This window comes from Equus przewalskii, chromosome 27 (assembly GCF_037783145.1).
Source record: "Equus przewalskii isolate Varuska chromosome 27, EquPr2, whole genome shotgun sequence".
Lineage (NCBI taxonomy): Eukaryota > Metazoa > Chordata > Mammalia > Perissodactyla > Equidae > Equus > Equus przewalskii.
This window is the reverse complement of record NC_091857.1, coordinates 1,135,596-1,152,231: the sequence shown is the minus strand read 5'-3', so window position 1 is coordinate 1,152,231 and position 16,636 is coordinate 1,135,596. Positions and strand designations below refer to the sequence as shown.

At 36.8% G+C, this 16,636-nt stretch overlaps 1 protein-coding gene across 2 annotated transcripts in view; it reads left to right on the top strand.

Annotated features, from left to right (window-relative positions):
- EPHA3 (EPH receptor A3) overlaps nucleotides 1-15,250 on the top strand; it is a 366,991-nt gene extending 351,741 nt beyond the window's left edge. For both annotated transcript variants that reach the window (XM_070597347.1, XM_070597348.1), the window contains exons 16-17: nucleotides 6,839-6,994; nucleotides 12,490-15,250. In XM_070597347.1, coding sequence (XP_070453448.1) covers nucleotides 6,839-6,994; nucleotides 12,490-12,595 — 262 coding nt within the window. In that variant the 3' untranslated portion in view covers nucleotides 12,596-15,250. The remainder of the gene's footprint in view (nucleotides 1-6,838; nucleotides 6,995-12,489) is intronic.
- Nucleotides 15,251-16,636: the final 1,386 nt, after the last annotated feature.

The window sequence follows — 16,636 nt, the reverse complement described above, 5'->3', positions numbered from 1 at the left end:
CTTCTAGTTACGGCATGTGGGACGCTGCCTTAGCGTGTTTTGATGAGCAGTGCCATGTCCGCGCCCAGGATTCGAACCAACGAAACACTGGGCCGCCTGCAGCGGAGCGTGGGAACTTAACTACTGACCACGGAGCCAGCCCCTCCCTCACATTTTTTCAGAATTGGAGAAATGTTTCTTAAGGAAGTTCTTGATAGAAAATGCTGCCATAAAAATAAATAGAAAACCGTCTTACAATGACAAACTTTCTCTTACTGCACAACACATGCTTTTGGTATACAGATAAGAGAAATAAGCAAGATTCATTTTTTAAAAGAAACGATTTTGAAAGATTAGTTTTGTATTACATATAACACAAATTTATATATAATTATATATTGTATCATATAATAGTTACATATTATACAATTATTTTTCTATAAATAGTTTTATATTACTTATAACGTATAACTCCTGGATTTAGATACATTGATTCAATTACTTTTATGAATGCAGCTACATTAAAAATTTTAAAAGGCTAATAGAGAAATTGAGAGATGAATTCACTTGTATTGAGATAGAAAGATATACTTTTTATTTTTGGATATTTATGTATATAAAATGAAGTAGAGAAATGACTTGTCCTTGAAATGCCTAGAATTTTTACTCTCAAGGTCACTGGATCCTTCAATATTATTGTAAATTGATGGAATCCAAATTTTTGGCACAACAAATCAAACAATACATGCAATATATTTAGAATGAAGTTCTAAAGTGAAGGGAACCAAATTCATGGCATAAAGACAATCACTATAACTAACATATTTAAAATGTAGTTCTGAAGACCCAATCATACTTAGTTAATTTAATTGAAATGATTTTGAATACATTGGACGATTGCATTGATGGCTAAATTTGAAAAGATTTGTCTTTATTATTTTGCAGGACAAAAGGAAGCAAAAATAAGCAATACTTATAGTTTTTCTTTGTTAATGCCACTAAACTAGTAGTAATAAAATACTTGTGATCTCTAAAAACATGATGTAATTCTTTTTGAGAAAAACTGCTGTTTTGATAAATATTATATCTTTTAAGAGAAATCTAATGATTAAAGAACAATCTGTTTCTCAGAATTACTTTGACCTCCAATTCTGAAACTGACAGGGTGTGACTTTCCTCACTGAATAAACATGATCCAGAACCTTTCAGAAGGAGGCAAATATGCCAAATAGGTGATTTTTTTTTTAATCTTGAAAAACAAAGTAGGTCATTTTACCCCTGGGAAGAATTAAAGCAGATGTAATAGCTATAACTGTGAAGATTTTTGTGCTTAAGGCCTAGAGACAATTAAAATAAACATGATGACTTGACTTCTCCTTAATGTGCCATTTATGTACTAATCTCCTGTTGGAAACTATATATACTAAAATTATTTTTAATTACTGATGAAAAATTAAATTCATTTAATCCTATCTGGAATTTTTAATGTTAGATATAAAAAGATCAAGATCATTATAAATACCCATTAAAAAATTGGCAAAGACAAGATATTCTCCCTGAAATACAGTGAGAAGAAATCATTCAAAATAATAAAATTAACAGTAAATTATAAAAGGTGATGAAAATTATATTACTCTCACACACAATAAAAGTATATGTAATTAATATTTTGCCTATAGGAAACTCCTCTTAAGAATTAATATGTTCCCTGAAACTTTCGCAACAGAAAAAAAATAGACAATTATAGTGTTATAGTACACATCTCCAGTATTATTGATATTTACTTCTAGACTCAGTAGGCATCTATTTATTCATTCAAGAAATGTGTATTAATCATTATTTTTGACACATGAAAAATAAAGCCCTTTGTAAACTAAAAGGGGGCTTTTTATGTTGTAAAAGGATAACAATGTGCAAACCTAGTGATTTAAACTTCGAATGCAATATTGAATGAGATCATTATGAGAAGATATTCTTGGGACTGGCAGTTGTTATTAGCATTTGTTCCCCAATATTTGGTGCTAATTGGTATGAAAACATTTACAGATAAAATAAGAGTCGATGGGAAGAATATATATGTGTACTTCTTTAATGCAACAGTATGAAAATCCATAAAAGAATAATGCACAAACCTAAATACAAGGCAGGAGAGAGAAAGGAGGAAAGTTATTTTTTACTTCCCCTGAGCAAACATGTAATTTCCATGATCTCTTTTTAATGACTGCGGTCTGCGGCCAGTAGGTACTGATTTATGAAAAGCTGTAAAAGATCAGGTGGAACTCTGCAGGACATCGTTTACAGCTGCACGGATTGGAACCTATCTAATTTGTCTAGTGAAAGTGTGAGCTCACGGTGCGCATCACCCAGCCTATAAATTTCCCCTTCAGACCCAACGTCTGGGGCTGGGTCTAAAAGACGCCAAAGCCTGCAGCTGCTCTGAAAGCCCACATTCCCTCGGTGCGCATGAAGAGACATCACAGGCTCCTCGCAGTGAGAGACAAATTCCTATCCATTGATAAACTCTCCAGATGTCCTCTCAGAGGAGGAAAGGAACCAATTTTTATTTGAAATCCCCAGAGAAATCCTGGAAGTGGAAAAATGATACTTTGCAGGGCTGGTTATTCTAAGGTCACTGGCATTAAAATTGGGTCATTCTTTGTCTTCGTTGTGCTTTGATCAGAGTAATAAACAGAAAAACTCTGTTGGGTTCACTCTAATCTCTAATCCACACGTCCTGTTCTATTTCAATTTGTTTACACTAATTTTCTCTAAAGTCTTGTTGAGTCTGGCTATAGTGTTGAGTTTAAAAATAAAACAATTTTGAATTGAGAAGAAAAAATTCTTCATTTTGCTCTTAGGCACACTTCATAAATATTCTGAATAAATGTCCTGGCGTTTGATTCTTCACGCCCACAACCAATAAATAAAAAAGTATTGCTCTTCATGGGACCAAGAATTGGCATTAGATTCTAACTTACAGCTACTGTAGAAACCGAAGCCCTGTGTGTGTGTGTGGGGGGGGGGGGGGGGGGGTGCGTGTGCAGGCCTGCAGGTATTTTAATATCTTATGGTCTTATTTCTAGGTCTCACTTCATTCTTCTTAAAAAATTTCCTCACACCTGATTATCAATTTTGTTTACTGGTTCCATGACTTATCTCATGGGTCCAATGTTATGTACATATAATACCCTATAGTGACAAAGGCTATTTCACTCATGATAGCCTTGCTAAAACAATGCAAGAATATCAAGTAAGTTTTGAATCTTGGGTTGTATATCTGTATGTTTCATTCCTCAAGTTCTTAGGAACAGAACAAAAGCAAGAAATCTGCAATTATGAAAATAAACTGTTCTTTTTCTTTTCCAAATTAGTAATTTAAAGCATCATATAAAATTACTTGTATTTATGTTTCAGAAGAGAATAATTTATAAAATTTTATATTGATATTTTGTAATTTTCTAGATATTCTTAAAGGAAAGAAAATTAATGCTTTGCAAAATAATGCCTAATTTTTGTTTCTTTCTTCCTTTTTTTTTAGAGATAATCTCTGAAGGTTAGTTACAAAACACTAAACCATAACACATAAATATAACTTATAAGCTTCATAATTTTAATTTTTCAAACACTTGAGGTACAGAGGACTGAAGTAGTGGAGTTTAGTCTGATGTAAATAAGGTTGGGGGGTCCTGCGTTCCAGCTCTCCTCCACTCCACAAGGACCACCACGGGGGAGCTAGCTATTGGTCTATTTCCTACACAGGAAGAACCAAAATGTCATGTTGACATTTGTTTTTCTTAAACTCAGCATTAAACTTTTATTTTTATCAAATAAATGTAATCTATCCCCATCAAAGTCCAGATGAAGTGTCAGCTTACATTCCTTCATGTGTCCCCAACAACAGCATGCAGGTCTAGGGTGTGATACACAATTTTCCAGATTTAAGAATCTTAACTTCGCACTTAAGCATATGTCTTGTATGTTAGGGAGTGAGTTGGAGAAATATCATCAGTAGTAGTGGAAACCTCCCAATTAAAACCCCTTTCTAAGTGTGGCTAGAGTCGGCACTCTTATGGATTTACTTCACAGAGAGACTTTGCCATGAGAATGTGAGCTTTCACCGTGTATCTTGGATGGTAATCATTAGTTGGTAAAACGCTATCAGTATATTTTTATCTGGATGCTTCATTTGGCTACTATTTTATGCTATTTCTAAAAACATCATTGGATTTGGCTCCTCAGAGAGCTAAATTTATTTCTAATGTAAGGATAAATGCATGTCAATATATCCTTCATTTATTTTGGTGTCTTCTGATGACTAATTCTAAATGTTGAATTTAAGTACCTCAAATGATGGATTTCATTTAGGCAATTATTAATTTTCAATATATAAGAAAATTTTAAGTTCTAGTTTAAAAAACCCTATTATTTGGGATTTAAAAAATAATAATTTAAAGAAGTTTCAAGAGCTCAATGGTGATTAAATCCATCTGCAGTAGCACAAAACCTGAAAGATTCTGAATGATGACTCTGAGGGGCCAAAATCCAAATGCACTTTCTCAATTGTAAAATAAAAGTCAGGTTATGACACATATGGTTTGAAAGTTAATAATATATTTTATTATTATGATATTATTTTATATAAATATATATTATTATAATATATGCAATAATGAAAACAGAAACAACAGAAGGCAGAATAGCATATCCATTTATAAGCATTGGTTGTGGAATCATTGTGAGCTTGTAGGCATTATTGGCGCTGGCCCGGTGGTGTAGTGGTTAACTTCGTGTGCTCCGCTTTGGTGGCCCAGAGTTTACCAGTTGTGATCCTGGGTACAGACCTACACATCGCTCCTCAAGCCATGCTTTGGTGACATCTCACATAGAACAACTAGAAGGATTTACAACTAGGACATAAAACTATGTACTGGGGCTTTGGGGAGAAAGAAAAAAAGAGGAAGATTAGCAACAGATGTTAGTTCAGGGACAATCTTCCTCACCAAAAAGCATTAGAAAAAGCGCCTTTTTAAAAAGAAAAAAAAAAGGAGTTAACAAGATCATCACATTCCCAGCAATTTGTATAAACTGGAATTTACTATGTTATTTTCTTCTTGAAGTTTTAAAAACTTCAACCATTTCACTAGGTGTGTCATCTTCTGTCAGAATAACAAGTGGATGACTGACAGCTTGCTCCGTGCCAGCACTGCTCTAAGTGCTGTCTGCATGTACTCATGTAGTCTTCGTTGTTGTGAAATCAGTATTATACCATCATCCCCACTTTATAGATGAGGAAACAGCCGAGCTGAGAGAGTCACTTGAGGTCAAACAGGTAGGATGTGCCATACCCAGGATTCAATCAGGCCTTATGGTTCTAGCATCTGTGCACCAAACCACTATACATTACCCAATAGAAAAATCAAAGAGGCCACATCCTAGAATCATAAATAGCTTAGGAGAAAATGGGGGAAATGCAATATGAACAAAGTTCACTTAGATGGTATGGCATAGTGACCAAGAGTGTCGGCTTTGGTATAAGATAACTTGTGTCTGAATCCCAGCTGCATCTCTCTTTTGCCTGAAGGAACTCGGATTTATAACTTCGTCTCCTTTAGTTAGAGCTTCCCCCTCTATTACGGGGGCAGAGCATCAGTGCCTAACAAAGCTGTAAGGATTCAAGTCCTCACTTTAGTCTGTGTAATGTGCTTGGCGTCGTCTCTGACACATTGTAAGTGCTCATACATGTTCAATATCATCCTTATTGCTGTTGTTATTATTATTATCATTCATCTCAAAACAAAGGGCTTCATAACTACTTTTTGCTCAAGATCCCTTCCTTAAAAGGAAAGAATAAAGAGAGAGAGCAATCAATTGTCCTCCTGGTGCCTGGCCTCAATCTTATGAGTGACCCAGACCTACAGTTACAGAGGTCAGTGCGAGCTGATGCAAACACCCCAAGAGCGGCTCACCACCAGGCTGCTTCTTTGGGCTTTTCAGCAATGAAAACCTGGTCTTCCTCTTTCTTTTCTTTTTTTCTTCCCCCTTTTCCCCTTTGCTTTTATGTCCCTTCTGTTCCTGTGACTCACCAGACCTTGCGGTTGGTCATAGAGCTACAGTCATGCGTACAGGTTCCTCTGAATGCTGATTGTATTGTACAATATAAATCAGTCACAGTGTCCATCATCTCTCTCCCTCTCTCCCTCTCCTCATCTATCCATCACCTATCTCTGTAATTATCATGAACTCCATTCGGTGTTGCCACATTTACGAGAATTTCATTTATTGTTTTTCATTTAATTTCTGCTTTTCCTTTTGTAATTTATATTTTTAATGACATTTGTGGCATTATTTAAATCTCTACTGACTGTATGTCCTGCTGTAAGTGTAGTCTAGGTTATTCAAACTGTCCTTTAGACAGCAGCCTGTACAGCTACAAATGAGCATTCAGTGTGCAGGAGTTAATGTTGGAAACCATATCCGTCACCAAATTAGACAGCAAAATACGCAGTGTGTTGTGTCTGCTATAATTGCATCCTAAATTACCACCATCTTTGCTAATGGTTAAACAAATTAAATTATAAAAGTATGTATGGATATATTTATGCATTTCATTGGCAAAGTTTCAATGATTTAAAAAGCAGTCGTAAGTGGAGAGGGGGAGTGCTGAGACAAGATGATTATACTGTGTTCTCACAAGCTGCCAACTTGAGCAGATGAAGCCTTCATGACAGATGAATTCCACAGGTAAACAGGAATGCGACACAAAGTCTGGAAGTTCCTGTTGAAGTTGCTGTCAGATTTTGACATGCAGCATCTCTGCTGACTCCTGATCTCTCCCCTTTTGGTGTTTTCCTTCTTGCAGGCCATCAAACCTTCTTCTGGACCAAAGCAATGTCGACGTCCCTACCTTCCGCACACCAGGTGACTGGCTTAATGGTGTCCGGACAGCACAGTGCAAGGAAATCTTCACAGGAGTGGAGTACAGTTCTTGTGACACCATAGCCAAGATTTCCACAGAGTAAGAAAAAAGTTTTTGAGACTGAATGATTCTGAACTTCCCAGTGAACATACCTGTTTTGAATTAAAGTGTCATAAACATCAGTTAAATTACTGAGCTACTTACTGTCTGCTGTAACCACTGAGCTGGATCTTGGGTCTGTTCGTCAACAACACCTTCTAGATTGATGCGTATTGGTGTGTCTTCCTCTTTCATTAGATTAGGTCCCCAGGATCAATGTCTACATTGAAATATGACCTTCTTCAGATAGACCAACAGACCTACCCATACCCAATCCCACAAAATCAAGCCCCTGATTTAAACATAAGCAGATATAGCATAATAATTAGTATATTCCTGCATTTTTGTAATTGGGAACTGGAAGTGAAGAACTAGAAGCCATACTCTTCATCTCTCTGTGAATGAGAACCAATTTACTTCACTTTTTAATGTGACTGCACCATCTTTTGTTTTCTTACACAGTGACCTTTTCTGCATTCCCATGCACATAGCTGAAAATGCTTGTCTCAGCCTTAGGTCATACAACCTTGGTGTACCACTCAACGGACCAGTGTCCAACTCTCTTTCTTCTAAGTCCCAAGGACAGAAACTCTGATGGGCTCAGTCCTGCTTATAGATTGGCTCCTCCAAAGAGATATGTTTGCCAAGGCTTAATCATTTCTGTTCGAGAGAGGTGGGGTGAGATAACATGAACTGGCCGGGGCCCTTCCCCGAGGGTTGGATGTAGGACTGCTCCAGAGAAAGGCAGTTGTGCTGGGCTGACACACTGAAAGCTGTTCACAGTTTCGTAGCTTGCATGGTCTGTTTGAAAACTGTCCCTATCTTTGTGCCAGAGTCTATCTTTCATCTTTGTCACATTAAGCAAACTCTTTAGAGACCTCCCGTTCCTTTAAGTCTTATCCTCTCCATCTAATATGTGAATATTTAAATGTTATTGAATAGTTAAAGATTTTCATTGTCACCCTGTCAATCATTTAAACACTCACTGTGGAGAGCAACAGATTAGATGTCAAAAAGGAGTGTGCAGTGTAATTAATAAAGATGCAAATGCCTAATGAATAGGTAAAGAAGTTTACCATTTATGGAATAGCATTCCGATCAGAAACATAAAACATCACAGACGGATCTACAGGAAGGGTATATTACTAATGAAGACGAGCATCTGTTCTTAGAAAATAAATTCACTCTAGTCTACTTACCGTGTGTCAGCATTCCTGTTTAAATCAGAAAACAGTGTTTATTGAATAGACTTCTGTCCTAATTGACAATATGCTTTGAGTTTCTGTGGTCATTATTTAGATCAGACACAGTCCCAGGATATATTAGTGTATTTAAATAATTTTATAAATTCTTATTTTAGTAATATAAACAATGAGGGTTACAATATACAAGACACGTGCCTTAGAGCACAGAAGCATAGCAAAGAACAAACACAGAGTGGAACGTTTCTGCACCATTGCCAGATTTTCAAAGGCAAAGCTAGACAAATATTTGTTCTCAATAAAATATCAACACTCAGAGCTCTTAGATAATGAAACACTATATAGAAGTGGATGAGGCAGAATGTTGTTAATAAGATTAACTGCTAGTCACAATTTAAATATAGTCAGATATTATAAGCTGTGAATGTGCTAAGAAAACGTGTAAAAAGGTGAAGTGACAACATTTGTTATACTTCCAAGTAGTGACGCGTCTGTCTCAACAACACTGTGTTGGACGGGAAGCTCTTTTGTGGCTGGTTAGAACATTTCACTTAGTTATTATTATTATTATTATTTGAACAGCCTATAATGTAGATGCAAGGTGAAAGCTGGCTTTTCCTGAGATCGTTGGCTGTTTCACACCTTGGTCCTTCACACCGAGCCAGGTGGTTCCAGATCTCTCTGTGTTTCAGTTCCTGTAATACTGTTTCTTCTGTTCTTTCTCCTCAATTCTTGGACAATCTGGGATTAACATCTATTGACCTTAAACTCCTTGAGAGGAATTGTTTATTTCTTGGGTCTCTGCAGTGTGGTGTACCTCATGTCCCTAGTTTATATTACAAAAATGAGAATTTATAAAAAATATTGGATATACTAATAATTTGGGGAAATCTAATGAGGCAACATTTTCAACTTAAATGCTACAAAATATTTAACTCCATGTTTTATCCTTCATTTTTCTGTATTGGATTTATTGCTTGAATTTGATTCCTTTCAAATCTATTTTCTTTGTGCCATCGAGATTCAATTCAGAAATGATTCCCTTGACCTAATAACTCTAGAGATTCTCTTAGATTAGGACAGATATACCAAAAACCATGTCTAATTTTTTTTTCCATATTATCAAGTCACAGGAAAAGGTCAATGGAGTTTCATGCCCAAATAAATATTAATATATTTCAGTTAGTTTAGGGATTTTCTTTATGTGAAAGCCAATCAAGTCACCTAATTTTCAACAGAAGTCCAGGAAATTTGCAGTTTTATTCAGTAAATACAACATATTTTTTTAAATGTTATTTAATGGCCTAAGATGAATTTAAGAAGGTTAATGTGAGAAAGGAAGAAAGAATGAGAAAGAACAAGAGAGACTTAGAAACTGCAGAGAGAACTAAGTGCGTGGGATGAACGTCAGGCAGATTAGTTGTTACGTGTCATTGTCCCGCTCCCTTAGAGGCCATTTTCAGTGTCAGCTTTACACCTTTACAGTCTGAGACAGCCCGTGAACCTCTGGTCTCAACCCTGAGCTGCTCTTTGGTCTTGAGCTTTTCCACTGCCCTTCTCAAGGACTAGTAAACTGATGTGAGCATGTGGCAAGTGCTTTGGGACTATAGCAGCTGGCGGTTTGAAACTATTTTGGGCATGGCAGGGTGGCAGGTAGAAGGCATTCTCAAGGGGCTAGAGGGTAGACGGCATATAATAACTCAAGCTAAGACATAACCTACAGGGATGATTACTTTAATTCCCTTATCCAGCATAATCTTTTGCATTAAATACAAACAAAAGTATGTATCTCTTTGCTTATACAGGGTTCCCAGATGCAGAATCTGAAACAGTTTTCTGCAGAAGACTTTTTGGGCTGTGCACTCGAGACATACATCTGTAAAGGAGTGCTGGGGGCGGGCATTGGCTGAGGGACGGGACTCAGCCCTTCTTAGTGGGACAAGAGTCCTAGAGCTGGGCTAGCTCTTCAGAGTTGTCCCAAATTGGTCTGTGAACTCTCAGCATCTTATTTTTCCCAGCTGCTGGCGTGTGTGTGCTTCAGTTTCAGAGGGGAGATGGGGGCCAAGTCTCCCAGCATGTATTACTATCACTGTGCTTAAATTTCTCAAAGAGCTCAGGAAATTAGTATACCACCTTGGAACAATTTTTTTTTCTGCTTTCCGTAATTATTGCATTGTTTTTTAAGATTGTAAAGAAGGAGTAAAGGAAGAGACAGAGAAAAATGTATGACTCATAAAAAATGTGATATAGAATTGGAAGAAATATGAGAGAAGAAATACAAAAGAGTGAGGATCTATTGATTTGTACACATATATTTTATCTGCCCTTTTTTCTAGCTCTAGATTCATAACCTGACGTTTTTTATAGTTTGGGGACAAGTGGGTAAATGTTTGTTCTTCATTTTAAAGATAGATCCATGGTATATAAAGAATCAAAATTCCGTAATTGAACTCCCGTGTCTTTGTCCTTCCCTTTGTGCTCAATGTAAAGGAGTCCCTTCTGTGTGTGTATGTGTGGGTGCATGTTTGCACGTGTGCTCTTTGTTCTTGCTATTCTCAGTTTGCCTGGTGCTCCCTGCCAAATGATACTTTACTCCTCTGTCAACCTCCCCAGATAAATATGCTTTGGACTGTTGATTTATTCTTTAGTAAGTACATATTAAGTCCCTATTAAATGGCAGCCGTTGTTCAGGGTATGATTGCTAAGCGATGTACAAAACTGAGAAGAATCCTTGTTCATGTGGAATTTACCTTCTTGTGGGACAAGGTAGAGAATAAAGAAAATAAATCAGAAAGAAAGACGATATGCTGGATGGTGATAAATGCCTTGGAAGAAAATGGAGGAAGAAATGAAAATAGGACATGCGGGTGCAAGTGCAGAGAGGTTTCACCATGTCAAATAGGGGGTCAGGGATGGCCCCGCGAGCCAGGACCTGAAAGACGTGACTATCTGAACTGATCACGAATAAAGAATATTTAATTAATCATTCGCACTTGTTTAGCTAAGTCTTATTCCCCTTAAATGAAATTTTGTGTGTTCTTATAGTTTTTATTTTAGTGCCTGGTTTCTGAGTTTAAACTATTTTAAATTTAATAATTTTGATAAATAAAGATATTTCCTTGTCATTTTTTTCTACCTTGAAAGATCTTTATGCTTTAAAGAAATAGTTCCAGTTACCCATGGCTGTGCAACAAGCTGCCTCTAATCTAAAGGCTAACACAACAACAGTTTTGTTGTATATCACAATGTTGTGGGTTATGAATTTGGGCAGGGCTTGCTGGGGGTTGATTCTTCTGCTCTAGCATTGGTGTTGATTGAAGTATTCATCTACTATGACTCTGGTCCAACCCAGAGGGCTCGAGATGGTTTCCTCTATGTCTGACCTGGTACAGATGGGCATGGAGCTGGGACTGTAGACTAAGTGCTTATACATGGCCTCTCCAATGCCCAAGGGTCATCAGACTTCTTATATGGCAGCTCTGGGGCCCAGAGAAGGTATCTCAATAGGTAATAAGTGGAATCCAGCAGTCTCTTAGGACCTGAGTGCAGAAAACTGATAAGTGTCACTTCTACATACTCTGTCAGTCAAAGCAGTCCCTGAGCTGGCCCAGATTCAAGGGATAGGGATAATGCCCCACAAAGAATGTCTGACCACCTGTAATATTTCCTAGGGCTGCCATAACAAATTATCACAAACTTGTTTGCTTAAACAACAGAAATTAATTTTCTCACAGTTCTGGAGACCAGAAGTTGGAAATAAAGGTGTTTGCAGGGCCATTCTTGCTCCAGTGTCTCTAGGGGTGAATCCTTCTTCACCTCTTCCAGCTTCTGGTGGATCCTGGCATTGCTTGGCTGTAGCAGCATCACTCCAGTCCCTGCCTCCATCTTGACATGGCCTTCTTCTCTGTGTCACTGTGTGCCCTTTTCTGTCTCTAATCAGCATAGTCTCATTGGGTTTGGAGCCCTCTCTACTCTAGTGTGATCTCATCTTGATCCTTGTCTTAATTACATCTTCAAAGACCCTATTTCCAAATAAGGTCACGTGGTGAGATTCCGGATGGACAGAAATTTTGAGGGGGCGCTATTCAACCCACTACACCAACTAAATTTTTCCACAAGAATAGCAGTGGAATGGCCAGGATATATATAATACATGGATGATGCAAAAATCATAAAAGTAGGTCCAAAGCACTGGGGTATATTGTTGTGCAAGCTTTGCTAATTGAAATTCTCTGCTTACATACTATTCAAGAAACCACGATTCTCACCAGACATTTTCTTCTGTTTTTACAGTGACATGAAAAAAGTTGGTGTCACTGTGGTTGGGCCACAAAAGAAGATCATCAGTAGTATTAAAGCTCTAGAAACTCAATCAAAAAATGGTCCAGTTCCAGTGTAAAATGCTATTTCCGGTTAGAAGTGGTCGCTGTGGAAGATGTAGCATTACTCTGAAGATTGATGACAATGCTGGAGATACTGGTGGCAGTTCCAAGCCCAATAAGACATTCAGATATGAGTACAAATGCCTTAAAGTGGAATTGGAAAACCCTTTATTTTCCCCGATCATTTAGTGGATGGGTGGGCGGGTGTATTTTGTTTTGTAATTGCTTTTTTATATTAGTCGATGAATTGAATTAAAATTCTTCAGTGTGAAATGATGAAGAACTAGCATAGAGCCATTGACTATAAACTGATGATCACGGAGCAAAACAAGTGAAGTGACAAAATGAACGTGGTGGCTCTGTTTACTGTGAGCCACTAGAGAAAAGACTTGTGATATTTTTATACACAGAAGAAATCTGTAACAGGTATTTTGTTTCCTTAGACACAAGCAAAATCGAGGAATTTATACCTCAAACTATCTGGCCATATTTACTACCTTTCCATTGTATTATTCTCTTTTATCTGTTAAAAGCATATAGAGATGAAGTTTGTAGTTGTTTTAAGCACTCCACATTTTTAATTGTTAGCTTCCTTCAGTATTATCATGTAAAAATTGTCTTAATTTTGAAGAAAAGTATGTATTTATTTTCTTTTGAATTGCTTTTATTGTTTTCTATTTATACCTTGATGATTTAATTTGGGTTTGTTACAGCCAAGTGCCAAATGCTCTCTCAAATTGTCAGCAGTAGGAAACATGGTGAACTAGACAAGGAGAATGACGAATTTCTTTCCAGATTTTTTGAACCATCCATTTATATGTATCTATGTATCTATCTATCTATATGAAAGGAAAGAAGCCAAACCCATTCCCTGTTTATAGACTAGCCCAATCTCTCACAGTATGGATTATCCCATCAATTTTTATCTCTCCATTTATTAGAAAGTGTGTACTGTTAATTTAGTGTGATGCACTGGCTGGTGTGTAATGGCTTCTCAATGACATGCCTGCCCTGCTCCGGTGCTTAGGAGATCACCACCTCCCTTCGTTAGTAAAGAAGCTATTTAGAGCTCCTGAATAGAGAATAGCTACACTGGAAAGAATTGGAATCTTATTTAGATTGTTGCATTAGTTGGCAACAGAGCCTATAGGCCAGTGCATGAGTCAAAAACTCACTGCTGACTGGCTTTGAAATGTCACTTGATCTCTTTGCTTAAACTTCTTAAGCTGTTTGTAGGGAATGATGATAACTGAGCTACTTACCTGCACCACTGGGGTTTAGTTAAATTAATTAAACATTGTGATCACCAATACCGGGTATTATTATCTTTAAGAGTCTTCCACTGAAATGCACCTGTTGTAATTTTGGTGTATAACTTAGAAGCATTGAACTTCTTTGCATTTGTATGGCTTATAATTTTCAAAATAGCTGGTTGTCTAGCAAATGACTCAAAATCTGTAGGCAATGGAGAGATCTGTCATTGCAGGAACTTAGACTTACTATTCTATAAAGGTCAAATGTCATCATATTCAGTAATATTTGAAAAGATGTACCCAGTGGAGATCTCGACACTAATATATTGTGAAGCAACATTTTAGCTCTGTCTATATTCTTTCTAATGCTGATATGATCATGTTATGGGAATAAGAAATGCATATGTCACAAGAACGGAATGGATAAAAAATGCTGCAACATGTATGCTCTTATGCTTAATGGAACACTATACAGCTTACAATCACAGATCAAAATTCACAAGTGCTAATCTCTTGTAAATTGAGTGTAATAAGGCTTAGGTTGTGTTCCTCCATATATGAGATTATTTCTTAAATTTCTGGGATATTCCTTATAGTCAAATCATCTTACTAGAATTATGTATTGGATATATAAGAGCTTGAGCTTTTTAAAAAGATATATGAGGTTATGAAATTAATTACAAATTTCACTTAAGCCTGCTAGAAACAGCTAGAAAACATTTATTTAATCAAATGTTTTGTGTGGTGGAATGTTAGATTGAGATCTGAATCGGGCTCCAATTTCATTTTTCCCAGACTAGCATTTACTTTCTTAGATACTATTCTGAGCATACTCAGCAAAATCTGTGCATGTCATGAACCCACAGAAATTGAGGATCGTTGAATCTATTTCACTTACTTTGGCTCTGGTTTACATTTGAAAGTAGAGATGGTATAGACAGTTTGTTGCTCTCATATTTCCCCTATTTTTCTATGTGACCTCTTATAAATTTACTTTACACAGTTCTTACCCTGTACATATGTAAACACAACAGTGTGTGATTCCAAACTGTGGAGTAGAGGTGCTAGGATGCGTGTGGCCATCTCTTTGTACAGGAACTGCATTGACTTTCAATAAACACGGAACCACAACTCCTTCACGATGTCATGTACCGTATGATCTGTTTTGTATCTTAAATTTGATTTACATTTATTATTTATTTCTGGTAACTCGCCCAGTTTATGCTGTACTAAGTATCAATTAAGCCATATATAAATGTGATAAGATTGGTAACATGTATTTACTTTAAGCTTGTATTTTCAAAACATTACTCATTTAGTCTATGTTGTACAATGTAGATGGCCACTTACTAATGTAAAATGATTTGTAGTGGAAACATCTATATTTTTATAATAAACATAATGAAAATATTTTTTACAGATTGGAGTACAGAAGTGGTCTTTGAAGCTTTCTTAAATATTATGAAAGTATATGCTTGTTTAAACAGCAAAATAATGAAATTTAAGTCAAGAAGAATGCATTTGTTTCTTTTTTTTCCGTTAGTGAGGAAGCGTTCCTGTTATGTAATCCACATTTTTTTGTCTAAATCTCATCATGAGTAAGCTAGAAGATATTAGTGAATGTTATCTTCATGGTTAAAGAACACAACTGTATTAGACAGTTCTCTGTTATTACAAGTGACAAAAATGAAGTAAATTAGCTTAGGGAAAAAAGGAAAATTTTTAACCTACACAACTGAAAAGTCTACAGATAAACTTCCCAGCTGAGAGATCTGGCACAGATGGATCCAGGAGTAAGTCTTTTATTTATCTTCTTCACTTGACCCTATTTTTCTTGCAACTGGCTTAAATCACAAACTGTATCTTTAAAGGTATTGCTCTGGTTAATATAACTACATTGCAGTTCCTGTGAGATAATGATGGCCCTTCAGTTCTTCCAGCAGAAATTCTGGGGCTTTGCTTGGCTCACAGCCTGATCTGAATCATGTTGGGCAGGAGAATGAGTTCCTCCGATTGGCAAGTGCCCAGTCCTGTGCTTGCCCTTTGAGAGAGCGGGTGGGGTCACGTGGAACTGAGGATGTACAGGGATTAGAGGTGTCAGAGTGGTTTATGTCCGAAAGAAAGTCAGGCTATCACTTAGGAAAAAGGAAGGAAGCAATTCTGCACAGGTCAAATAAGACAAAAATTACAACAAACAGCCATGGGCTGCAAATAACTCTCTAAGAAACACCTGATATTTTGTGTAAAGTGGGTCCCTAGTCATTTGCAATCTACTTAAAGACAATGATTACACATGAAAAACCAAAACAATGAACGCACAATATAAGGCAAGACAAGATAAGGGATCAAGACTTCCATAAGGAAGAAGTGGATAGGGAGAGGTCACAAAACAAGTCAGAGCTTGCCTTGAAGGAGAAATAGCATTTGACCATGTTGAATGGAGCAGAGGATAACTTATAAGCAGAAGATTAGCAAAGTAAAGGGGAAGAGGTATATTTATTCATTCAATCAATATGTCTTAAGCACTATTATGAGACAGATACTTTGCTGTCACCATTTACAAGTGACCTCATTGAATCTTTGCAACGATCCTGTGAATAGATATTACTCATTTTTAATAGATGAGGGAATCAAGGTTCAAAATGTCTAAGCCACCTTCCCAAGGTCACCCCAGTAAATAATCGGGTACTTCAAACTGGAATCTTCCTATTCTGTTTTTTCCACAATGTAATTCCCAAAATGCTATGGGAACAGTGACGGTGGAAATTTGCAAAGCTGATATGGGGAGAGGCTGCAGGTTAAGTA